This window comes from Haemorhous mexicanus, chromosome 19 (genome assembly GCF_027477595.1).
Source record: "Haemorhous mexicanus isolate bHaeMex1 chromosome 19, bHaeMex1.pri, whole genome shotgun sequence".
Lineage (NCBI taxonomy): Eukaryota > Metazoa > Chordata > Aves > Passeriformes > Fringillidae > Haemorhous > Haemorhous mexicanus.
Window position 1 is genome coordinate 11,782,313 of NC_082359.1, and position 26,640 is coordinate 11,808,952.

General features: G+C 47.8%; 2 protein-coding genes across 2 annotated transcripts; one reads left to right on the top strand and one right to left on the bottom strand.

Annotated features, from left to right (window-relative positions):
• The first annotated feature begins 85 nt into the window (after nucleotides 1-85).
• MTRFR (mitochondrial translation release factor in rescue) lies at nucleotides 86-3,717 on the top strand. Its single transcript, XM_059863197.1, has 4 exons — nucleotides 86-191; nucleotides 1,255-1,565; nucleotides 2,208-2,450; nucleotides 3,401-3,717. The coding sequence occupies exons 1-3, from the start codon at nucleotides 122-124 to the stop codon at nucleotides 2,418-2,420; spliced, it is 594 nt and encodes a 197-aa protein (XP_059719180.1). The 5' UTR covers nucleotides 86-121; the 3' UTR covers nucleotides 2,421-2,450; nucleotides 3,401-3,717.
• On the bottom strand, nucleotides 3,659-18,455 carry CDK2AP1 (cyclin dependent kinase 2 associated protein 1). Its single transcript, XM_059863198.1, has 4 exons — nucleotides 18,152-18,455; nucleotides 8,085-8,191; nucleotides 7,268-7,394; nucleotides 3,659-4,524 (listed from the first exon to the last, which is right to left on the bottom strand). Exons 1-4 carry the CDS (start codon nucleotides 18,357-18,359, stop codon nucleotides 4,457-4,459), a joined length of 510 nt encoding a protein of 169 aa, XP_059719181.1. The 5' UTR covers nucleotides 18,360-18,455; the 3' UTR covers nucleotides 3,659-4,456.
• Nucleotides 18,456-26,640: the final 8,185 nt, after the last annotated feature.

A 26,640-nucleotide genomic window follows, 5' to 3' on the forward strand; every position in this document is an offset into this window, starting at 1 on the left:
CGGCAAAGCCCGCGCGCCGCCGCCAGGGGACTGGCGCGCGCCGCGGCGCCGTTCCTCGGGAGAACCGATTGGAGGGCGAGCGCAATCCCCGCCCCCCTCGCGCGGCAATTGGCCGCTCCACATGCCAATCAGTTTGACAGCACCGCCCTCCCCACGGCGTGCGCATGCGCGGTGCGGGAGGGCTGCTGGAGGTGAGCGGGGGCGGCGGGGACCGGCGGGGTCGGGCCTGGTTTGGGGCTGGTTCGGTTCTCGGCTTCCCCGGAGCCGCTCCGCCCCGCTGGCAGCCGCGCTCCGAGCCTGACCTCAGCCCTCAGGGCTCCTGCCAGCCGGGGGGGCCGCGGCGGGCCGCAGCGTTGAGGGAAATGGAGTAAATTCTCCGGTATCTTCTGTGTTTACTCCTGCTTTAGAGCCGTGTCCAACAGCAGCAATAGGCTGAGAGGAATCGTGGGATTTTTAATCTTAACAGGAGTTTTCAGTCCTGGTATCAAAACGGGTTCTGTAACTGGGTAGAGCTGGATGAAATCGTTAAATAAAGGCTCGTTCAGAACTAGGAAGTGCTGCTCGTTTTTCTGCATGTATTCTTCATTTTAAAATGTCACTAACTTCTGTAGCAGCTGCCAATAAAAGTCGTCTTTCAATTATTTTTTAATTTCGAGAGTTATCTTCAAATTTTCTGTTTATTGCCAAGTGGTGCTTCTTCACACACTGAAATATTTTCTTCTGAGTCAAATAAAGCATTTCAAGCATAACAGCATGTATTGTTTTAACTGCTTACCTAATACTGAAGAGTGACACTTGACAGGAGTAGGAGCTGACATTCCTCATTGTCCCTGAGGAAAATGCACACTCCAGGCATACCTTTGCACCTTTGTTAATATTGTGAATTCCTTGACCTGTGAAAAATCAGGTTCCCAGTGAGACTGTACAGGTCAGACTGCAAGACTGAAATAATCTCTTTTCCCTCTATTGTTTTGGTTTTTTCTTTTTATATGTTTAGTATTTTCCAAGTGTTGGTAGGAGTATTCTTTTATTTCCTGTTTTCCAAATCCCTCTCAAAATATTTTAAGAAACATAATTATATTGAGAAGCAGAATTCTATTCAGCACGATAAATATTTCAAGGCAAACAAAACCAGTTCAGATAACCTTGAAAATAAATCTGAATATTGAAATACTGCTCAATATGTGCAGCTAAAATAGCTCATCTTCAAACAAGAATTCTCATGGTAAACTCCTCTCTCCCATTCCCTTCCAGGTTTCGTTGCAGAGAAGCCTTGTCCTGGTTTCTGTATGAATGTTCCAGGTTTATTTCACTTTGCATTCTTACTGAGAGGGCTGCAAACACCATCATGGGCACGGTGGGCTCTGAGGAAGCAGCAGCTCTCTCTGCCCAGCCTGCCCTTGCTTCAGGCAGCAAGAAAAAAGAACTCTTTGAATCTCCTTGAACTAAGTGAGGCAGAATTAGAAGAACAGTTTGTAAGAGGTGATGGCCCAGGAGGTCAAGCCACAAATAAGACAAACAACTGTGTTGTCCTGAAGCATATTCCATCTGGGATTGTGGTGAAGGTAATTGTGTTTTGTTTTATTGAGTCACAAATTGCATCAGGACTTCCAAGTCTCAGAATAAAGCATAATCACAGTGCAGGTGGCATGGAGGAAAAGTTTGTAAAGAGTCTCAGCAAGAAGTCTTGGCAGTCAGCAGATAAATAAACTTGGGGTCAGATCTCCTTTTCCTGGCTTTGACACCCAGTTACAGTTTTGTAGTTTCCAATTAAATTAATCTTCATTGTGGCTGTCACATTCCTGTCCCTCCTGTGAGTTAGAATCTCTTCCTTAGCAAGTTGATCACTCTGCAGATCCTTTTTAAGCATTTCTCTTACCTACTTCTGGTGGATTAATACCTTGAAATTAATCTTTGCTTCCTGTCACAAGAGGAAGACACAGTTCAGTTAAACTCAAGCAGCTTTCCTGGGTGAGATGGGAAGCATTGAAGATTAATGCAAAAGCCAGTCTGATGAGTTACAGTGGCAAATAATTATTAAAAAATATCATCTGGATTTAAAAGCTGCAGCTGTTATTGGTGGGAGGATGCTCTTGGCTTGGGGAGGAGGGGATTTTCTTTAATGGTAGGAATGTACAGACTGAAGGGCAAAGCTGAAGAATAAACAGGTAAAAGTTTCAGTAAAAATGTCCTTTGTATCTCCTCAGTGTCATCAGACAAGATCAGTGGAGAAGAACCGAAAGATTGCCAGAGAAATCCTGCAGGAAAAAGTTGACCTTTTCTACAAAGGAGAAGACAGTGATGTTTTTAAAGAGAAGAAAACATCAGAGAAGCAAAAGCTGGAGAAAAAAAGAAGAGCAAAGGAAAATCTAGAAAGGAAAAAGCTTTTTAAGGAGATGCAACAATTGGATAAGGAATAAACTTGTGAAATATTGCCTTGCCCTGGCAGGGTAAGAGAATTGTTTGTCATTAAACCCAAACAGTTTTCCAACTAACAAATGATGCAGGGCTTCATAAGCACAGCTGAAACCCCAGTGCTGACCTGCTGTTCCTGCAAAACTGAGGAGATAAAAGCACTCATGTACTCCTGCTTCTCCCTGCCATCATCTCATTAATCACATTCAGCAATCAGTTTTTCTGCCAGGTCCAGGAGATAAAGGAATCCTTGTTAAAGAGGAGCTATGAGCTTTCCACCATTGTTAGCACAGACCAAAAAAATCAATAGATTTCCTCCTGTGCAGATGACACCTTGGGCTGCTTCCTGGGAGCTCCAGCACATGAGAACAACATTAAAAGGTTCTCACTTCCCATCCTTAGCCAGGCAGTGCCTTCAGTGACATAAATCCTTTATAAACTGTGACCAGGTTTGGGCACTGGTTGTGGTGGTGTGAACTGAGCTGCTGCTGGAAGAGACACCAGTCACTGGTTCAGATCCTTCAGCTGAACAAATGCTCTGTCCTACTCAGCTCTGAGTAAAGTTGAACCAGCAGCTTTCCAGATCTTACCTGGAGTAGTGCTGAGCACTGGGGCACAGGGAGGGCCCTCCTGCAGGTCAGGGATGGTCACTCATGGCCTTCCAGTTCAGGGGTAAAACTGAGTCATTGCAGATAAAAAATTACCTGTGTTGGAAGCTGCCTCCTAAGGCAGCAGAGTCCAGTCCATCCAAGCTGTGAATTAATTAATTAGAGTTGTTTGTTATCTTTATGCTGTGCTGAAGTTCAGCTTGGCCATGTTGATACCTTCACTCATTCTGACAGTTTCCCATTTTATGGGAACGAATGCAGCTGTGTTTCCTTTGTCACCATTCCTCTGAAGCCACTCCTGAAGTACATTTGTCCTGGTTTTACCCTGTTAACAATTCCAGCAGCTTAACCAGAACTTCTCTTTCATTTTTGGACAGCACCCTCACCAGCTGCCACCATGTTTTGGCCTTCAATAAAGACCCAAATCCAGAGTATGGATTTTGAAGGAACTCCACCTCCTTGTCCCAGAGACCTGCTGTACCTTGTGCCATGGATGGAGGGCTCCAGCAATCTGCAGGCCCCTTCCTTGTCCTTTCCTAAACTCCTGCATGAAGGTTAAATTTTCATCTGCTGACAGTTCTTGCTCCTGGAGTATGAATCTGATTAAAGTGACTGTACATAGTTTTAATACAAACTGTTAATGAAAATAAGCTTTATTACGTCAAGTAATAAATACATACAAAGATGCAAATAACAGTTTTAGTAATTTATCCAGAATGTTCATTTTTCTTTTCTTTTTTTTTTTTTTTTTTGCAAACTTTAAACTGAAATCTCCAGCCTTAATGTAGAAATTAGCTTTCCAGGACCTTGTTATTATTTAATAGGTTTCCCTATTTTCCATATAGCTCATGCACTTTAAGTGGACTTCAAAGCACTAACAGTCATGCAAATGTTTATGCAAAATGAACAAAAAAAGGAAAAATAAGAGAAGGGGAAGGTTATTTCTAAGCAGGGTCTATGCTGTATGACAAATTGTGACTTAGCAGACTACTAGGTACAGCATGCTATTCTGCATTTATTAAAAAAAATCCTTAGAGCTTATGTCAAACTTTGAAAGATTGACGTTTTGGGGATAAGTGAACATAGTCAAAGGAAAAAAAAAAAACAGAATGAGGCTGTGGCTGGATAAGAAGAGAACTGAAATATAGCCTGGGAGAGAAAGAGCATTCCTCTGCATGCACTTCAGTTTCCATGTTTTAGAAACATTTTAGGGAGTTTTAATGTCTTTAGAAAATGCAAACCCAAATGTAAGTTGAAAAATCCTTGGGTTTTGGTTTTTTTTCCCATTCTTAATTGTACATTTTTGCAAGGGCAAAACAAGAACGGTAAAACATTCAAAATAAAGGAGTTTGTCTGAATGTTTCAAGAGTCAAAAAGAATAAGTGTTACTTTTTCTTCATGGGGAGATGGAGAGCCTTGCAGCTGAGGCTGGGCTAGGACCTCGCATTTCGCTCCGTCTCGGCCAGGCATTCCCGGACTAATCCTCTAGCATGGATAATGCCTGCAAAAGAGTTGCTGTTTTAAATCATCCCACCAAAAGTGTTTTAAATCATCCCATTCAGGCCACACTTGCAGTGACAGTCCACAGAAAGGTTTATGTATTTCTGTCCCCAGTTGCCAAGGCTACCACAGAAGGCCTCAGCAGAGGGGACTGCCCTTGCTCCCCAAACATCAGCTGCCACTAAACAAATCTGCCTTCCCAAACTTGCATTGTAAATTGAAAAGGGACTAAACCAGGAATCAGAACACAGAAAGATTTGTAAGTCTGCGGTGGCAGGTAGATCTTAATGTGCAGTGTGGGCCTCCTTAAAATCAAAGATTTAAGGGGAAAAAAAAAACCTTACCTACCAGTGAGTTATTTTGCCAGTGAAGTGAAACAAATTACAAAGTTACTTGGGGAGTCATTTTAGCAAGCTCTTAATGCCTTGGGATAGTTCTCTGGGAGAATGCATCAAAATCCAAGCCATCACAATAGTGTTCCAAGACAAGTTGTGTCTCTCATGTAAAAATAAGAGATTTTTTTTTTTTATGGCGTGTGCAGAAAGTTACCTCCTAACACTGGCTCAGCTCCCAGTGTAAATCATCACCCCTTTACATGCTGCTCTCATCTGACAGACATAATGTGGAATTTTCCACTACAAGTCCTGTTGCCTTGAGTTCCAGCAATCTGGACTTTGGTTCATAATCCTGGAACTAAATGTGGATTCATGCTCACAGAGCTGCTGGAAGAACAGAGCTTGAGAGAGGTGTTAAAATGAGAGGTGGACAGATTTTCCTACAACAAAGGTTAATATTTTGCTGACTAGGCAAGACAGAAGTTGATTTCTCTGCTCATCATGCTCCTTAACAAGGGAGAGAAAGGGCAGTAGGGCAATAGATGGGGGTTAATCTCTAGAGATAATGGCTTCTGTTTCTAGAAGGCTGCTAGCCCAGATCACAGCAGCAGCCTACTGCCCTGGGAGGACGTGGTGAGTGCAAGGCTTGGCAGAGGGTTAAACTGCCAGAGAGGAGGAAAGCTGCAGCTGTGGGATGCAGAAACATGAACTCAAAGCAGTGTGTTAGACCTGGATCTGGTGGCAGGATGCCCAGTTCATGCAGCAGAACTACTCTGAATAATGTAGAACACTGGGAATTGGGCCAGTTTTAGAGGTCAGTAGTGCTCAGGAGCAGGCAGAACTGGGGACAGGGACTTTATTCAGGGATAACCTCCATGGCCATGGAGGCAGCAGTCACGTGTCACCCTCAATCATTCTGCTCTCACACTTGCACATGCTCCTTCAGCCACCCGGCTCCCAAAATGGAAAGAGAGGTACCTTTGCGACCAAAAGATGGCAGCAAAAAGTATTTATTCAGGATTTTGTGCAACACTGGCAAGTCACAGTGGCAGCATTGTATCTTAAACCTACCTTGTTGCCAGAGGCAGCAAAGCAACTTTTTCCTCACTGAACTAAACCATCCAGTCCAGAGAACATCTGCATCTCTCTCAGTCTCTCTCAAGCTGTCCCCATTAGCCTGTTGCCATTCATGATCTATTAATACTGACTCAGGCAATGCAATAAAGAGAGACTCCAGCAACATTGATTTTAGCTGGGCCAGATTCCACTTACCACTCATCAGCAGACTTTATTGCATCCTTTCCCAGAACAGCTACTAGTCATTTTATTGCATGTCATGGCAGATATATTACTCTTCCATAATGGTTGAGCTTTAAATAAAGCTTTGTAGTCTGGGGTAAGTGTAAGGGGGATTTGCAAGGTGCTGAACTTAGTCTGTCACAATAATGTTTCCATTCCGGGTTGAATGCATGAGCCAATCTCATCACAAGGACCACAGGAAGGGAGGAAAAATGAAACATGTCATGCTAGAGAAGGAGAGAACTGCCAGTACAACTGTTGTCTGTGGCCTTTCAGGGTCATTTCAGGAGCTGGAGCAGTGGAATGTCCCATGTCTGCTCCTTCAGAAATATCCCTGCACGTCCCTGCAGAGGACAAAGTCAGGCTGATGTCAGCGGTGGGACATGCAGGGGTTTCTTTTACACTCCAAGGAAAGGGCTTTATTACCCCTTTTAGCTGACAAAGCAAAGCTGGAGACACTCATCAGCCAGCCCTAAAAGCTGCTCTGTCCCTTTCTAGTGGACTTTAATGAAATGCACTTGACAGGAGGTAACAGAGCCTAGGCAGCCCCACTCTCCTCTGCACAGAGTTCTGCTCATGTTTGACATCTCAACCTGAACAGCCTCCCCTAACACCTTTTTGGGGGCTTTTTTGTAGCTCTTTTCTCCTCCAGCCTCAGTGAGAACTACCACAGTGTTCTATTTCTTTAGGCAAAATGCACTTCAGTGGAGATTCCTGGGCCAAGTAGGTGGGAGATGTGTATGAGATGCAAACAATGCTGTGGATTTTTGGGGAGTGGCAAGAAAAGGAAATTAAAAGGGCAAGAAAATCATCAGGAGCCTGAAAGAATGTATCCATGAAAGGTTCTTCAATAAGAATTATTTGAATTTGATTTTGAATTATTAACTGAAACTCCCTGTATGCACACGAGACACTTTTTGTCACTGTTTATCTATCAAATACTTCTCAGACAGAGCACCCCAAGGTTTCAGTTGCTGGTTAATACTCCCACTTTCAGGAGGAGCTCAAGTTGTCTCTTTTCAAAGGAAACAGTTGTCATTAAGCTGTATACAAGTAGTCAGTGCACAGGGGATGGGAAATTATTATTTTTAAAAGAAGTTTAAAAGTTACCTCTTTTTAGCCTCTCCATCGCACTTTTACTCCCAGCATATGTAGGTCTAATCTCTTTTCCTAATTCTTCTATGATAGCTAGGAGTTCTGCATATTTGCTCTGTGGTACTTGACTGCTGCTGGTGCCCTGTAGTTGAAAGTAGATTAATCTCAGTCAAATACTGTAAAAACAAAACAATTACAAGAAACAGCAAGTGGAAGTTTATGGAAGACCAGAAATAGCCCTGAAAATCATTTTTTAAAAGAACAAAATTTCAGGATTATTATATAAACATGATTTTTTTTTTATTGCTGCTACAGTTGGACACAATGCTATGTGCCCTTCAAAACTTGGGATCAACTGTGAGGATGTAGCTGCAAGCCTTGGACTTTGGGTGAAGCAAAGTTAAAACAGTCCTGCAAAACCAGCAAACATGGAACTGCTTACTTAACCCTGTTTCTGGTTTTTCAATGTTTCAGTGTATATTTTGTGGAGAAATTTACCAGGTGGGGAGACTGAGAAGAAAAAACTGAATAGAAAAATTGGGCTTTTAACAAATAACTTTAAAATATATAAGTGCCTTTACAGAACATAATTGGAGACATTTCTCTGACTCAGGCAGGACAGGACTAGCAGTTAATTAGGAACCAACCTCACTCAGCACTCAGCTTAGCCTAATTTGATCCCCAAACATGTGCGAGGAAGCAGTCTGCCATTTGGGTTTGATTTCAGACCTTGGTGGGAGGGAGGAGCACCTCAGATTACAGGCCACAATCCCTGCCACTCTGCAAAGGTAGGGTCAGTGATCTGACTAAAGGAAAAGAAGCAGAGCTGTACCTGCATCCCTTGTGTATAGCCTAGGGATGGGGGGCCGTAGTCGTTTATCAGCTGTCGGTATTGTGCCGATGTTGCCATACTTGTGGAGGGAGAGTGAACACCCCCAGCTGCAGAGAGAAAAGAAAAAAAAAAAGAAAAGAAAATTTTTATTACCTAAAGATTAATTAGTCTGTTACACTGGGACACATTTTAATCACTTCTTCCTAAAGCTGTGACCTCTCACCTTTGCCTAAGATCACTAATGACATTTCTGAGTGTCACTGCTAGGAAGAGAATGGCTGAATTAATGCATCTCTCATGTTTGATGAACACTTGGAAATAGCACAGCCTGCAGCATTATCAGTGCAAATTGTTTGCCTAAAAGTGAAGCAGAGTGTAGCATGACAGGTTGTTCTGCCTAGACAAACTGCAAGTATTAAGGAGCCCTATTTTTGCATATATACATTCCACACAGATGAGTCTAATGTGCCAGGCTATTTTTACTTTTTCAGTGCAAGTTATCTGAAAGTAATTTTGCAACTCAAAGTGTCATCACATGGTCAAAGCAAGTTACCCTCAGTACTATTTTCAGCCAATGCCAAAACTATTCCTAGGGAACAGTCAGTTGTGGTACATCAGATCTGCTGCTCATTGTGTGATATGGGAGGCGAGGAGTGCTACCATTATTCCTCTTTGTGTGATATCAAACATCTTTAGCCAGTCAAATTGTGCTGTATAAGTAGATCAAAGGCAAAAGAACATCACTTTGTGTTATGGTTACTTTTTCTTAAGTTATAAAAGATTATATTCACATCTAATGAGTTTTGAGTTAGTTACGAGCTGCAGAAAGACTCTAATGTCATCACTGACAAACTGCTCCAGAAATGAGCAATCAAAACACTTTGTCCCCCTTGTCCCACAATGGTAAGAATTTAGGTTTGAGAAACAGCAGTTTGATTTTTTTTTTTTTTTAAGGGGCTTAATTATACTGCCCACTTCACAAGTGTGCTAAAATCCTGCTGGTTATGCACTTGGGAGCAAGGGAGCATCACAGCACTGAACTTCACTCTTGCAGCTCAAGTGCCCTTGCATCCATGGATGCTGCTGTCTTTGCCTGTAGGCACAGACACAGACTGCCTGCTGCCTGGAAATATCTCCCCCCCTACAAACTCCTTTGCTGAAAATTCCCAACTGTCTTTCATATGAGGAACAGATCTCATTTACCAGCCTTCATTTAAATCTAAATTAAACTGATGCTAAAAGTCACTGGGGCTCAGAACTATGTAAATCTCTAGCTTTGTTTTAAAGTTGCAGATTACTTCATTCCTATTTTCCCCTCTCTACAAAAAGAAAGGGCCAGCAGTTACTCTGTAAAAAGCTCTGCTGAACATAGTGGAACAGACTCTTGTCCTCAGATGGGAAGTGTCTTTCCAGTTCAGAGTTATCACAGGAGTTATCACTCATTACAAGAAGAGAGCATGTTCTTCATTTTTACAAGTTAACCAGATGTGAAATCCCAAAAAGGCAAATTGGGCTGGTCACTAGGTCACCTTCAAAAAATCGAGGTTTCTCTTTGTCTTTAACAAAGCAGCTAAATTTTATGTCATTACAACCTGCACTTTCATCACTGAGGTTTCACATGGAGCTAATTTTGTTTAAGCATAGTAAACCCCCCAAAAAACAACACACCAATAGAGTAGGGCACTGTAGGAACAGCACAGTTGTCAGCCACTCTCTCAATTAGTTCTTCACATTATCAGCTCAAAATACATGCACAAGTGTGAGATTTCTCCATGTGAAACTCAGTACTTCAAGTCCAGATGACTGAATTTCAACAATTACTAAACATGACACAACAGCAAACCGCATCTCTTTTCCAAGGACTTCAAAATGCTTCAAAAACATTAATGAGCCCCTTGTGCTGCAAGGTAAGAAGGTTTAATTACCTCAATTAAGCAGAGAAAGGCTTAAGTGATTTTTCCTCATGTACAATAAAACAAAAGACCCATCCTGCAAAGACTTGTCTCAGACTGCAAGCAGTCACATCCAAGAGCTGGGAGCTCCAAACTGGATGTGGATAAGGCAGGGACTCCCATGACCAGGCTCAACAACCCTGCAAACCCACTGAGAAAAACTGAGCTGCAGCCCATGCAAAACTTAGAGCAACTCACTGATCCCATATGGGTTGATGAAAACATTTTAAGGATATCAGGAGATGGTGGGCATTGGAACAGGCTTCCCAAGGAAGTGGTCCCAGCACTAAGCCTGGTTTGGGAAGCATTTGGATAACGCTCTCAGGCACATGCTGTGAGTCTCAGGGTGTCCTGGCTGTTGGACACGATGGTTCTGATGGGTCCCTTCCAGCTCAGCATATTCTGTGATATCACAGCACAGACAATTCAGCGATTGTTTCGCATTCTGTTGATTTAAGCAATGACACACACTTGGTCTGCAGGAGATAACACCGCGGGGCACATCTAGATAGGAGAGACAAACTCTCCAACACAAAGCAGAGAGTTGGCTCCGCATCCAGCGGCTCAGCGAGAAAAGTTCCACGGGCGTGGAAACAGCAAGGGAGCTTGACCCCAGCTGTGACCAGGCAGCACCGAGGGACAAAAGCGAGCAGGGAGCTGGAGGAGGAGGCGGTGAGCGGGGCGGGATGCGCGGAGCGGCGCGGCCGGGGCGCTGCAGAGCGCGCTGCAGACACTAGAGGCCATCGCTGAGAGCGCCGGGCCCTGCCAAGTGACAGAGCGTGGTAACCATGGTGAGTTTACCCGTTTCTTTGCAGTCTGCATCAAAAATGTAATAAGACATAATGCCATGCGCCGACCACTTTATCAGCAGCAGCAGGCCCGGAGAACAAAGGAAAGGATTTGGCTTGGCCGCGGTACCAGCCTCCATACATCCATGTCAGAAGTTGTGCCAGTCAAACTCGGCTGGAGGGGGGAAAAAAGGAAAAATCCTTGGTTTCACCTCAATTTTAAATGATGCGATCATGAAAATGAAATTAATTGGGGGGGTGGGGGGTATTAGTATCTCACAGGGCAACAAGCTTTTTGACCTATCACTTTGTATGTTAATCTCAGGGAGAAGCCCTGGGTCTTGGATGAGTATTACTCAATTAACCCAAAATTCATCTGCATGTCTGAACAGTCTGTGTATCTCGGATTTAAAAAAATTAAAAAAAAAAAAAAACACCAGATATTGCTATTATAGTTAGAAATTAGGCCAGGAAGTCTCACAGTCAATACCCAGTCAAAAATCGGTGTGATGATTAGGTATTCACTAGAGAGAAAAAAGGAGGGGGGATCTAAATTGAGGCTTGCTCTCTCCAACGTTAAAATGACAATGGAGACAGTTAAGAACTGACAGAATCGAAAAGGGAATATGCTTGGTACTGAATTTCAGTGGCACCCTGTATCACATCCCAAATTGTCTTAGTGCTTGCTGTTGTTTAAAACCTAAATTAATACACACACTTTCCTCCCTTCACTTTCCCAATTAAATGTACACAAAACCTTGTAGATCCCCACTTATTCTAGTGCAAACAATGTCTTTTATTTCTGTATTCCAGCAGAAGACTGCCACAAGCATTCTTCCCCACAAAAATATAGTGATTTCCTTGTTAATTAATATTAATCTTTATTAATTTTGGGGGGTACAACAAACTGAAATGAGATTTTGGTATCAAAATCTCTTCCTTCCAGCAGTCTCTCTCAGCCCAGATTAACACCCTGAGACACAAAGGATCTCAAATCAATCTTTGTTTGCCTAAACTCCTGCTGACCAGGAACCTTCTCATTAATTCCTGATCAGTTTGTAGGGATCCCTTCAGCTCCAAGCCTGAGCAATGATGACCAATTTGCTGCTTCAAGTTTTAATTCTTAATTCTATTACTGCTGCTTGCTGGAAAAATAACAGGGAAGGCAACTTGCTGAGCACCCTGAAGGAAGCAGCAGGAGCAGGAACACTTGGGTACAGTCACCTGATCCACTGTGGCAGATGCCAGGGCATCCAAACAGCTCAGCTACCCCCCTGTTCCACAGGCAGCAAAGGAGAACCAGCAACAGTCACACAACTCACTGAGTTACTCATGTAGGACTAACTTGGACAAAGCAAGGGCCAAACCCACTGGATGTGTGCTTCCCAATCCCACTGGATGTGTGCTTCCCAGTCCCACTGGATGTGTGTTTCCCAATCCCACTGGATGTGTGCTTCCCAGTCCCACTGGATGTGTGCTTCCCAGTCCCACTGGATGTGTGCTTCCCAGTCCCACTGGATGTGTGTTTCTCTTCTGCCCTGCACTTTGTAAGATCCTATAAAACCACATTTTACAGACTCTACACATGAACACAAGAGCATGTAAGGGGTGATACCTGTAGCCTGGACTTTATCCAAGGTCTGTGGTGCAGTCAGTGGAATCTCAACAGTTCTCCCTCTGTTTCACAGACCCTTCAAGCTGAGGCTGCCTGAAACATCAAGTCTGTTGCCATTTCAGTGGCTCGTGGTCACCACCCCTCCAGAGCCCAGTGCTGGAGGTTACTGCCCCTGCCACACCCTGCAGGACCTCCTCATGGAGTCCTGACCATATGGGGAACCAGACAAGGAGGCTGGTACTGAAAGGATATAAATTCTTCTGCCCTAAACTAGGCAACTTTGCAAGAAAACACATGAGAAATGCTCCTGAAGCTGCTTTGCCAACACTCACCGTGAGGCCTCCTCGAGCACCAGGGGAGAGGTAACAGCTTCACCCAGCACAGCAATTTCTGCAGCGAGGGGCTGAGCACAGCTGGAGTGTTTTGGCTGACTACAAGAATATTTTATTCCATAGCCCTCTATACTCTTTGGTTTGAGTTCAACAAGAGCTCCTTGCCATCCATGGGACACCACATGCATGTCTACACAAGTAGATCCATAGCACAGCCAAGCCACACACTGAATTCTAAGAGCAGTTGCCAACCCAGAGCTCAAACAGAGCCCCTACTCCCCCCAGTCTTCCCATAATTTTTAAAATTTAAAATAATGGACCCTGTTCTCATTTGCACAAACCATTCCTTATAGCACTGGCTGTGAAAATTGTATTTTCACCCACTATTTCTCCCTGGAACGGCCCTTATGGAAGGAACAGACCTTTCTTTGAATAAAACTATTTCCTTTTAAAAAAACGCAGTGCGCAGACACATAAATATGTTCTCAAGAACTAGGACATTCTTTATCGTAACAGCCAGAGGCCTTGCTCTTTTGATCTGTCACACTCTGGGCTTTTCCTCCACTACTCTTGTGCTATTTAATCTTTCCATGTGGATAACGGTCATGGTTTATGTCTCCTCTTCCTGCCCTCCTGTCTCTTTCTTTATCAGAAAAACTAAAACCAGTCCCTTGACTCCCCACCATTCTTCTTTTCTTGCTTAAGCTATTCCTACACCAGCAAGTTATTTGGCACCACAAGGAAGAGATCAAGAGATTAAAGCATTTGGTATGTGTACACCACATGTAGTTGGCCTAAGGGGGTATGACTTAAGGTTAGATTTTAGTCTGGTCCCTCAGACTAGGGGGGTATGGTTCAAAGCTGTGCCATCTTTGGTTTGGATCCCATTGCAAGGGATGGAGCATCCGTGTTGCACAACTGGAGCAGAACTTCTGGGCCACTTTCATCCAACAGGAATCCAGTTAGCACGAACCCAAACCACTCTGCAGCAAAACCAAGGTGCTGGGTGGGGACCACGGAGATTCGCTGACTGTGAAAACCACACTGTGAAAATTGCTCTCAAGCAAAACACTCAGGGAGGCAAAGCCAAAAGTGCCCGTTTTCTAAATGCCCAAACAAGTCCACTTGAAAATTGCTAATTCTGAAACATGTTTAGAGAGCTTCTTTTTTGCATCATACCTAACTTCACATGGACTTCAAGAGATCAGGGATCCAGCAAATTTCAGTCTGAATTGGAGAGGGGAGCATATTTCCTAGAAATTATCCCCCCTGCTAAGGCACAAACACTTTGCTCTCTGTTCTGCCTACAAAGAGTATTCTTTCCAGTACTCCCACTCCAAAAACAACCTCTCAATATGGTCAACAATATCAAACAGAAGCTGTCTCTGTAAAGGGCGACAAGCAAGCCATGTGCTTGAGCAAGTCTGCACTGCAGTGCTGAGAACAGAAGGGCCAGCCTCGTGTGCTGGTATCGTTTCTCAGGACTGAATGGAACTGGTCTCTCCAGCTGCCAGCTACAGCCCCAGACAGGGAAATGGTTTTCATTTCACCTCCCAGTGAGAATTTGCACTTTTCACAAGAAACTTGTGGTTGCTGCAAGGTTTGGCAGGTGCACTGAGAGCCCCTTTGGTCCTCAGCTACAGCAGCACTTGTTGTACAGGCCACGACTTGTTCATGTGGAGCCAAGACACAGCTCCTTCCCTTGTCACTGTCAGCTGGAATTGCTGTTTCCAGACCCTACAGATGACAGTTTTTAAGCTTTTTTTACATGAACAGGACTTTGTCTCAAAACCTGACATTTCTGCAAGAATGAGAATGAAAGTAAAGGAAAATCCCAAGCTGTCCCTGATAGCTTCTGTATCTTGAAACACATTTTCTCTGACCTGTGCTTAGTCTAAACAAAATAGGAATGCTGGTGAATATCCACTGAGCCAGAAAGCACAGGAAAACATGGTGAAAAACAAACTACAGACCTATTCACAGCTGGTGTAAGTGTCAAGTTCAGCTTAAGTCAATGGAGATGCTTTACTTCACCTCAGCTCAGCAGCTGGTCCCTTACAGAGAAATGGTCAAACAATATGAAACACAAGACAGATGAGGAGGAAACAGTACTTCCCAGAAATCAGTAGGATAAGCAAGAGAAGACAAACAAATCAAAACATGGTTGTTAGAAAAGGTAACAGAGGTTCCCCTGAGACACTGCAGGGTCAGGTGAGGCTGGGAAGGTAGAGCCACTGCAGGTCCCTAATAGAGCTCATTTACAGCCCAGGCAGAGAAGGTGCTTGTGCAGGAGATTAAATGGGGCTCCCAAGCACAGGTAGCTTGGAATTGAAAGCTTGGGATACTACATGCAGGAACGCAATTCCCTGAGCACAGGTCCTCTAGGAAGGTGACTTCAGACAAAATTTGGATAAAACACCACAAGCCTGATTGCAGCCACCCTTGGCCAAGGGTCAGCACTGACCTGAGCAGTGGGGAAGAGGAGCAGGCACTGAATTCTGCTGTGACAACACATTCTCCTTCCCTCAGCCTGGTGTAAGGCAGAGGAGTCAGCACCCAGATGCTTCCAGCATCCTGAGTCACTTGTGGAGCAGCTGCATTTTCCTCACCCACAGTCATCCCCAGATCTGCCGACAACCCACAGAGGTTTCCTCCCGTATTTCCTCCCCCACATCCAGCTCCTCTCCTTCTGGACTTCAGTCCAGGATTGGATTCCCAAAGCATGCTCCCATGCAAGAACAGAGCCCAGGCACCCACCAACCACAACTGCTTCATCTCACTGATGTGCAGTTTAAGTATAATTTTGCAGAGTGGCTACTCTCAGCCTCAACTTGAGAGGAGTTTGCTCTGCAGCAAGGACACAGCTCCAAGAGCTGAGTCGACACTGCCTTCCCAAATACTCCTGCACCAGAAGCCCTGCACTGCAGGGAAGCAGCATTACCTCCCAGAGGAAAATCCCTGTGAGATCCACAGCTGCCCAGAGCCCTCCGTCGGCCGAGACCAAAATATTCAGCATTCATATAGAGAGGTTTCTGCAGGGCTGATTTCAGGCCAAAAGGGACAGATTTCCTGTTTTCCTCTCCTCTGCAGGACGGTGGGGGGGGTGGGGGGTGGGGGTCCTTCACCCCAGTTTTGGAAGCAAATCTAGGATTTATCCTCCTGGCTGGGGGGCATTTAATTTAGGCACAATAGAGAAGCAATCTCCTCCAAATCAGAATTAAGCTCCAGAAAGGAGGGGGCCATTTGCAGTCATATCACTCTGAATGCGATATGTGCAACTGCAAGGACTGCTTTGTCTAAGTCCCTTGGCCTTAGGCCACGGTGCTGGCAATACCACTAGCTAGAGGAAGAGCTGGTGCGTGAGGATAATGGCAGAAGACAGGGAGGGAAGAGAGAGCCCATTTTGGATTCAGAGGAGGACGTTCTTTCATTGAAAAGATTCTGGGGGTGTTGAGGATGATCCGAACTCAGAAGAGAGGACAACTTGGACAAGAATAGTTCCAGCATGACAGCAAACTGCTGCTAACTTGCCGATACAAGGGGAAAAGGAGGGTGGGAGAGAAGGGGAAGATAAAACTGCATGAAAGAATCCAAAGCCCTGATCGCAGCCGGAGCGTTGGAAAGCACAGACACGGCAGCGAGAGGGCTGGAGACAGAAACTTCACCGCTCGGCTCGCATTGTGCGCGGCATGTCTGAGCCGGGATTTCGCAGTCCCTGCTGGCAGAGCAGCCAGACTCGGATCCCCTCCACTGCATGACCTAATCCCCACCCCTCACCCACCATCGCAAAATACCACCTTTGTTTTCCCTGCAATTTTACGGCTGTTCCGGAGAGCAAGGCACAGGTTCTCGTGGGAGCCGGCAGGAGAACGGATTCCCTTTGCTGGGCTTTGTTTTGTTTCTTTTTTTTTTTTTATTATCTTTTTGTCCCCCTCCAGTGACACTTCTGCTTTTTGTCACAAATCCTCGGCACATCCCCTGCTTCCTGACCCTTCCGCAGAGCAGAACTCGAGCCCCACGGTGCTCCCAACACACGACCCCAGCTCCCCGAGCCTTTTCACCCTCGCAGCCCCACCGAGCTCAGCTCCATGCAGGATCGAGGTGGCACAGCCACCTCGGCTCATCCACCAGCTGGTGACGAGTCCTTGCAGTAAAATATGATTGCTGCTCTCCTGGTAGCTAGAATAGAGATGCATCCCGGAGATCCCTTTAGCTCCTCAGCTTCCCAAGATCACAACCACTAACGGTGCTGTAAAAATCGCCCAGGCACATTTCCCTCCCTCCTAAACCCAACTCCAAAACTTTTTCTCAGGGGAAAAAAAAATTAAAAATCAGCCTGATTTGTGGTTGTCTGATGCCAGTCCTGCAGGCTGGGCTGCAGGGATGGGAGACGAATAAGATTTTTTTAAGTCAGAACCAACTTCTCCATTTTGGTGCTGTTTAACCGGAGCCGACGAGCACAGATTAGCGAGATCCCCTCCAAATATCCCACAGCGAGGCAATTGCTGCTGCGGCTTTGTTCAGGCTGCACCGATTCACACACGGAGACCCGATGTACAGCAGCACCGCAGCACCGGCAAAAAACCACGCCGGCTGATGCCTTCGGAAATCGGGAAGAGAAAAACGGGGGAACGTAGTTTAAAAAAGAAGAAGAAGAAAAAAAGGCAAAAAGTTAACGCTGTCAAGGAAACTTTTTAAAGAGGAAAGTTGGAAGGACTCCTGTACAAATCCAAGGATGAGGAGTGATTTTTAAACAGGAGTTTTTTAGGAAATAGTGCAATGCCTGTGCGCCCCCCCATCCCCAAAAAGTCTCCAGCGAGCGGAGCGGGCTCCTCCGCTCAGGATGCGGGGGAGACTCCGACGGGGGAGCGCTGACCGAGGGTCGCCCCGAGGCACCGGCGGTGCCTCCGCCGGCAGAGCTCCGGGCTCCGGGGCTCCCCTCCGGCCCGCGGAGCGCGGCCCGGGGCGGCCCCGCCGCCGAAGGAGGCGTGAGGCGAGGCGAGGCGCGGGGCGAGCGGCCGCACTTGCGGCGTCCCGCCAGCAGCGGTCCTCGCTGAGGCGCCGCCGGAATATTCCTGATCCAGATCAATCAGCCGCCCCGGGGAGCCGAGCATGGAGGAAACCCGGCGGCCGGAGCCCCGGAGCGGCGGCGGCGGCGGCGCGGGGCCGGGCGGGCGCGGTGCCCGGCGCGGGGGCGGCGCGGAGCGGGGCTGGCGGCGCCGGCCGGCGGGCGGGCGGGCGCGGGTAATGGCGGCGCGGAGCCGCTGCCCCGCCATACCGGACTGGGCACAAACTCGAGTCCGGGGCTTCCCCCAGGTGCCGGTGCGGCACCCGCCGCTCTCCTCCCAAACTTGCCACCCAGTTGCCGCCGCGGACTTACCCGGGTTGAGGGGAGTCCCGGGGATGTGGGCGTTCAAGTTGGGCTTGTAAGACATTCCCAGAGACATGGCCAGCGGGAGGAGGAGAAGCGTCCTGAAATTCAGCGAAGCGTCTCCGTGTCTCCCAGACACTTTGGGTTGTTTACAGCAGTAGCAGCACCGGCAAATATGGCCGTCAGTTATATTGACACCCACAATGCAATATATCATCCATACATCATGAGGAGACGCGGATCCAAAAACTTTGGGGGAGAGCCGGCAGCCACCCGCCGCGGCCGCCCGGCGCCCCGCGCACGGCGGCGCGGAGGGCGGGGGCGCGGCGGGCGGGGGCGCGGCGGGGGTGCGCGGCCATCCCCTCACAGACAATGGAGCTCCCCTCAGGGACCGCCGGCAGGGAGCGGGGCGGGCGGGCGGCGGCGGCGGCGCGGAGCCCGGCGGTGGCGCGGGGGGGGGGCTGTTTTAATTAACTTCGGAAAGTTTTGGCACAAGTTGCGGGTTTGGCCGGGCTGTGCCCGCGGCGGGCGGCGGCCCCTGTCAGCCCCTCAGAGCGGCCCTCAGGGCGGCCCGCGCGCCGCCACCTTCCCGCCTCCCCTTCACCTCAGGCCGGGCGTTCACCCCGCGTTCATCCCCCCGCCAATCTCCATGCAAAATACCTGTTGATAATTATAAAATAAAAGATTCTTTTTTTTTTTTTCCCTTCACCCGCCCCCCTAGATGCCGCCTAGAAAAAAAAAAGAAATGCTGGTTTTTTATTTCCTTTTTTTATTTTTTTTTCCAAACCACTAGTTCTCTCCGCTTGAAGGTGGAAGGTTAATGTGGATTGCAGCTTCTGAGGGACTAAAAAAATATGGATCTCGTTGACAATTTTCTGCTTGCAAGCAGCAGTTAAAACTTCCCCACCAAAATTTTTTTAAAATCAGTTTAAATTATGAAGCTTTCCAGCATGCGTCAGCCATCAGAACTCATCCTTTTCACTGCAAGATATTCAGGTTTACTCTTTCTGTTAATTCATTTCAAACACACTCGAAAATCATTCAATTACTCTAGATTTATCCCAGCAAAACTGCTTGGCATCTGGACAGTCTCTCTCCAGGTGCACAGCCTGAGACCCCCCACATCAGACCCCCAGGTAAATTTTACCAGCAGCCACTCTGAGATTTGATAGTTTTATTGCATGTGCTACTTAATGTCCATCCATGCCTTCATGCTGCTCTTGATGCCAGTGACAGCAAACACGGAGAGCCTGATCCTGCTTCTTGGAGATCAGGGCCACATTCCTGGTCAGGGACACTGATCCAGGCCCAGAGTGGCCGGCCCTGCAGAGGGAAGCAGGTATCACCTCCATCACAGAGACACGGAGCAATCAGATTATTTCCTCTGCAGAAAGGAGAATTGAGGAAGAATGGAAAAAGAGGGAAAAGAGCCTTTGAGCCCCCCGTTCATGCCCTACTGACTGTGCACTGCGTGAAAGAAACATCTGAAAATTCTGGCTGGTACCAGATGAAACATTGTTGTATTTTATTTCCAGACCAAGTGCTCGACTCCAGGGATCCTGATGAATTCCTGACTGGCACTGACTGTCCTTGCAACTGATCCATGCTCTGGTCTATTAGAGAGGGGTCCTGAGTACCCCAGGCTCAGAATTACACACTCGGTGACAGTAGTTTCACACTGGTGCTTGTGATTACAACTGTGTAATTCTTCTTAGAGCCCTGAAAGGCTGCACTGGTAAACCCTCACCGTGTGAGTGGGAACTCTGCAAACCTAAAGCTCCACTTCCAGATTTGTAAAAAACAGCCTTTCTGTTGAATCCTGGAAGGCCAGCGAAGTCCTGCACACCGCTCTGGGATTTTCCATCCTGTGGCTGTTTACAGTCACACCAAGTGAGAGCGAAATGGAAGCACTCCGAGCTTGCCGTGTTTTTCACAGCTTTACACCAACTCTACAAAACTGTGCTCAGAGCAACACTGTGAAGAACAAGATCCCCTGTGTTTTGCCTGGGTTTTATAAAGACAGCTTCAGAATATCCAGTATTCCAAGGGGGAGGCAGGGGATACGTAAAAAGTCCTGTGAAGTTTATTCTTCCTTCAGCACAAGGCATTGTGAGCTTTGGAGCAAGGTGTGAGGGCCAGGCTTGATGAGATAGTCAGGCTTGTAGGGCATTTGTCCTGTAAGCAGGAGCCCAGCAGTGTCAGATCTGGGTATCTGATATTTGCTCTGCAGTTTTCTGGGCTCAGGCAGCAGTGGTGGCACGAGACACAAGACCCTGGTGAAGGACAAACTTACTGCTTGGCCTCAGACTCTATTTAAGATGACTTTACTCTTGTTTTTTTGGCACTCAGTGCAGAGTAGGAAGTACCTGCAAGTTCTTCCCATCTGCCATGTGCTCTGAGGGTTCACTGCAGTTGTTCTGAACCAGGTGTGGCCACAAGAACAAAACCACTGTTGTGCTCGGGCCCTGGGCTGGCTGCTCAGCAGGGTGACCACAGAGTCGAGCTCCCTCGGAGGGGCTGCCTGTGGTTTCACCTTGTTTGATGTCCCAAGCTGGGCTGCACGGCTGGAGTTGTGCTCTGCACATGCAGGCTGTGCCTCCAGTGTGGCAGCTCCAGCTCCCAGGCTGTGTGCAGCAAGCTGCAGGTCCCTGCTCTGCAGCCTGATGGCTCGGTGGTGTTCACTGACAGCAAAAGCAGCTCTTCATCACCAAGTGGCCAAGTCACAGAGCAGGAAATACAGCAGAGCCATTTTATCACACAGGTGACATTTGCAAGCCTTCTGCACACTAAGATGTAACTTAAAAATAAACATATGAACTGCTGTTTTCCAGCAAGGGAGGATGAACAGGAAGATGTGTCTGTCTCTTCAGTCACTACAAGAAGCACTGATGATGTATTTTCCATTTTCCAGGTACAGCTGCCTCTTCTGAGTTGTGTAATATCTGCAACATTCCCTCTGTCCCCCTCCCCTTTCTTCTCTTGGTATTTTCTCTGTTCCCTCTCCTGGTTTGACTTCCTCACCTCTGCTCCTCCCAAACTACTGGGAATACTGAGCAGCCAATGTTTCCACTGAGTTTGCCTCCAGCCCCTGCTTGGCCAGAGCTGTGACTGATTTGAAGGAGGTTTTCCCTTCCCAAAGCTCTGCGGGTCTGTGCCATGGCCCCGGGCGAGGGTGTAAGGAATACACATGCAAAGTGGGATGTTGGAAGGTGCTGGCAGCTCTGCCACAGAGCCAGGGGCCTTGGGCCATGCTGTGAAACAAACTCCTTTGTCCCCTTTTATCTGGAAACAGAACGAAATAGCCATCACAGAGCTGCGCTGTAACACTCCTGGGGACCTGCAAATGAGGAGCACAAACTAGGCTTGTTCCTTATCACCTTGGGTTACATCAACAATGAGAAGAATTAAAGATGGCACAGTAAGACCCACTTTTTTCCTGGCATGTCTTTGACGTGTGTAAAACATTAAATTTGCGCATTAATTTTGATGTAATTAATTGTTGTCAGGCTTAATGAATTGAGTGACTTGGGGGTATTCTAACTGTCCCTTACCCACCACAGAGCCCCATGTAGCAGCAAGGGGAAAGAAGTAGGAAGTTTGTTCCTTTTCCTAGAGGGAGTTTATATTCAAATGCTTATTCCTGCTTTTCTGGTGATCCAGCATCATACATAAAATAACCACAGATGCACCTTCAAGTTGCTCAGCACCAATTTAATCTTCGAGACTCCAAACTGCTCTGGTGCTACAACTAACATCATCAACCAAAGCAAAAAGCCTCTGGTAGGCCTAGACTGAAAATTAAGCTTTTTAAGTCTTGGGTGAAGGCAAGGTTTAACCTCTGTGGAAAGCACAAGTAGTAGAGGCAAGTGAGTGTCACCTTTAACAAATAGCATTTTCAAAGAAGCTTTGCAGAGCTGAGTACCTTTCTCGCTGGGATTGTAATGAGCCAGCAGCTCCTGGTGCAGAATCTTTCCTTCCCCAGGGCACCCAGCATGTCCCTTGGGCAGTCTGGGACTCTGGCCCAGAGGGAAAATTGTGCGTTTTGTGCTTTTTTGGCATCAATGTTGCTCCTTGCTTATCGCTGCGCTACAGCTCCTTCCATTCCTGTCTCTGTTCCCCACAACAGCTTCCTGCTGATGCTACAAAGTTTCCCTCGTGCTTTTTTTGTTCCCAAGAGAAAGCTGACAGCCCTTGGTATCTCTCCTCTGTGATCTGCCTTTTCTGGCTGATATGTGCTGCCTACTGGCCCATCTTCACCAAAATGCAGAAAGCCAACTTAATCCTGAATAAAAATGCACGTTCCCCTGCTCCACCCTGTTGCGTTCTTACAGCTCAAAATCCTCTGGAAGCTCTGGATTGCTCTCCTCCAGGGGAAAGAGCCCTCTGAGACTGTCTGCAAGGAGGGCTGTGGTACAGGGTCCAACACAGGAGTGCGGCAGCAGCAGCCAGAGCCAGGTCCCAGGAAATCCATGCAAAAATTTCAGCTGGATTCCCAATTTCAGGTGGATTCCTATTCTGGACATGCTTTCCCCCTTAAATCCTCCCTGACAAACTTCTTCCCAGCCTAGCCCGGCTCCCCACTTGGAGACGGTTCCTCCCAGGGCCAGATGCCGTATTATCTGGAGCGACTTTCCCTCCCAGCCTTGTTTTCCTCCTACTCCTGAGTCCTTTGTCTGGCTGCCAAGTGGAGCAGCCCTGCCAGGCAGACAGCTGCTCCGCATCGCCGCGCGGGTGCTGCCCTATGGGCTGCGGAGCCGACTCCAGCCCGTTCCATCTCCGAGGGGGACGCTCTGCCTCCGAGGTGTCTGTGCCGGCCGGAGAAAAAGCAAACAGCACCTGTAAAGCTGTCGGATGGGGCTGGAAAGGTTTAAGATAAAGACGCCTTGATGGTGCTCTGGATTTACTTCTGAGACAGTGTGAGTGGAGAGCCTGCTCTCTCCTGCTCTGGCTGGAGGTCTCCCTGGAGGACCACGGAGGAGGAATGAGAAGTTTCCAAGCCCGCAGCCACAAAAGCACAGGCCTGGAATCTCTCTAATGAAAGTTTTCCTCTTTGCAGTTTGCCAGGCAAACAAGCACCAGGCACCAATATCAAAACCAGCCCAGATTCCAATGAAAACCAGCAAAGAAATATTAGAGTAGAAATGAAACTGTTTCATTTTCCTTGGTAAGCACTGGCAAATAAAACAACAGAGCTCCCTCGGCGAGGAGAGGAGAGGAGAGGAGAGGAGAGGAGAGGAGAGGAGAGGAGAGGAGAGGAGAGGAGAGGAGAGGAGAGGAGAGGAGAGGAGAGGAGAGGAGAGGAGAGGAGAGGAGAGGAGAGGAGAGGAGAGGAGAGGAGAGGAGAGGAGAGGAGAGGAGAGGAGAGGAGAGGAGAGGAGAGGAGAGGAGAGGAGAGGAGAGGAGAGGAGAGGAGAGGAGAGGAGAGGAGAGGAGAGGAGAGGAGAGGAGAGGAGAGGAGAGGAGAGGAGAGGAGAGGAGAGGAGAGGAGAGGAGAGGAGAGGAGAGGAGAGGAGAGGAGAGGATGGTGGGGCTTGGGCCAAGGGGTTCCTCCTTCCTTGCTGTTGCTTGCAGGGATGGAATACCACTTTATCCCCACATTACAGGGCTTCTCTGCATCATCTTTCCAGACAAGCGAGTGCTCCACCCTGCCCGATTCCTTCAGTTTGCCTGGAAGGACTCTCCCTGCTTGCCCTGTGGGCTGGACTCCCGCTTCCCTCCCACTCCTGAGCCCTTGAAGGCTGTGCCAAGGAGTGAGCTGGCACTGCCGGGCTGCGGCACGGCCCTGCCTCTGCCTCCCTCCCCGCACTGCTGTGGGCCCGGGGCAGGGAATACCCCACCCTTTGGCTGGGGCAGAGGAGGCTCCGAGACTTGCTTTCATCCCAGCCCTGTCTGGGAAAGCTCCCGAACCTGCTCTGCGTCTGGGAGCACAGGAATCCACAGCAAAGCTGAGTGTTGGCTCGCCTGGAGTGATTCCTGGAGGCAGGCTGGTGTCAAACACCCCTGTCCATGTGAAATAGCCATCCACGTGGCACCTGTGAGAGCTGCAGATTGAAACCACAGTTTAAAGGGACACATTGGGGTTAAGCCCCACAGAAAACCACCTGAGTGCAAAGCAAGTGTTACCTGACCAGTGTCATATGCCTGAAACAAATAATGAGAAGCACAAACACCTCTGTCCCTCAGAGCCTCCCTGTAGCACCAACTGTGCAGCCTGATGGAAGCATCCCTAATTGCTTTGTGACTGGTCATTTGAGCAGAGGAAGTGGAGGAGAGAGTGAAAGCAAAGCCCAGGGCTGGAAAATGGAAATGACTGTAAGGAAAGGAATGTGGAGCTTCACAACAACCCGGAGTTGGCAGGGGAGTGAAGAGCAGGGTGAAGGGGGAAGGAGGAAAAGCAGGAGGTAAATCAGGGTGACAGGACAGCAGTCTGAGCACTGTGTGTGGCACGGGCGGCCCCTCGGTGTCCCTGCCGGTGCCACACAGCCCTCGGCTGGCACTGCCGGGCACGGCACTTCTTCCCTCACCAGACCACAGCCCAGACACAGCTTTTGCCAGGATGAGTCTAAACCGTCTGCTGAGCTCCTACCCCAGGACACTGCTCAGAGCAGAAGGGAGAGCCCTGAAATCTCTTGCCAAGCTGGTGTCTGTGTGTGAGGACCAGTGGTGTGAAGCCTGTGTGCCCAGCCCTGGGTGCAGATTCTTGCAGCACAAATCCCCTCTCCTGGTGGAGGCACTGGGACAGGGTGATGCTAAACACAAAGTATTTTTAGCGAGCCAAATGATCAAACTCTGCCTAAACATCTACCTGGAGAGTGACAGCAGCCTCCTGCTCTGGCACACTGCCTAAAAACCCCTTCTTCCCTCGACAAAAGCAAGAAGGGGAGGCCGTGGTGTCTCCCCGGATCCCTGGGAGGGGACAGGCAGAGGGTGCTCCCCACGGAGCGAAGGCAGCTGCCTCGGCAGATGCTGCAGCCTGGCAGCCGCCCGCTGTCCCCGTGCTCTGTGTGCACAGAGAGGGAGGGACGATCCGGGATGTGAAGGATTTACAGCCCTGGCAGACGCCGGTGACGGGCGATGGCTCGGTGGGGAATTGAAGCAGCGCAGTGCGAGGCCGAGCCTTGCCAGCGATCAGACACCGCGGTGGAGCCCGAGGCCCCAGAGGGGCTGCAGGAGGCCAGGCCAGGCCCTGGCATCCTCTCCAGGAGCCTCCCCTCTCCAGGAGCTCGTGGGCCTGGATTGGGCTTTTCTCTTGACACAGGGGAGGGAGGAAACCAGGGCTGTGCTCCAGCCCACAGCGGGAGCAGCAAAGGGCCAGGGGGTGCGTGGGGCTCAGCAGCCCGGGCTGGGGCAGCAGAACTGGAGCCCTTCTCTAAAGCAAGCAGGAGCTGTTGAAGGTCCCGATCCCCAGGGCTGCCTGCACGGAGCAGCTCTGCCCTGTCCCAAAGCCCAGGATTCCCACATGGAGAGGGAATTGTGCAGGCTCAGATCGTCACCGTTCCATCGCCCCACGTTTGTGTTCCCTCCAAGTAACTTCAGGGCAGTCCTTACCCGGGAGGGATTCAATCACTTGCACCCTGGTTTATGATTTAACTCACTCTGGCTAAGCTGACACAGAGCTCTGCTCATGTCCTGCAATTCATTGTGCATTTAGCAGGCAAAGTTGGTTTTTCCACTTTATAAATGTGGAAGGAACACACAAACCAGACCTGGACTTCCAAAGGAAGAGGTTGTCAGCTCCTGTACTGCCTCGCTGGCATTTTTAAGGTGTATTATTTACATGCTGGAAAGGAGCCAACCAAAACCTCTCTTAAGAAATTTCTCCCTTACTTGCAGAACAAAGTCTACTGCTTTGTGAAAATGAATAATTAAATTCTGAGGTTTGGGCATCTTCATTTATTGCTGAGATCTTGGCATCATCACTTTTCCATATTTGGGGAAAATGAGAATAAAAGTCAATGTTAAATGATGTACAAAACTAAGTTTAGTCTGTTTACCCCAGACTAACTCTTTGGATAAAGGAAAACTATTTAATACTTTGCATAAAATATGCATAAAATATGAAGTAGATATTTTCCAGTCTTGATATATTTTTTATAAACCCTTCTCTCTTTTTTAAGCCCAACATGATTAGCACTTCAAGAATGTTGTGAGTTTGCTCTTAACTACCAATAAAACCAGTTTGATTTACCAGTGACATTAACCAGGTTAAGTGCCAGGATTCAAGTGGATTGAAAGAAAAGCTGTTTGGATCACTAGAACATGACTTCTGCTAGTCTGAGGGATCCTAAAATGGTGTGACAAGGAGTGTGTTCAATGGGTGTACATGTGTTGCTGAAAGGCATTCTAGCAGCTCTGTGGGCAAGTTCCAGAACAGAAAATTAAAAGGAGAAAGAAAAAAAAAATCCCAAAGTAGCAATCAGCTTAATTTATTTAACAATTTTTTTACCAAAAAAGAAAGAACTGAGTATGGAGTCCATCATGTTTCTGTTTGTCATCTT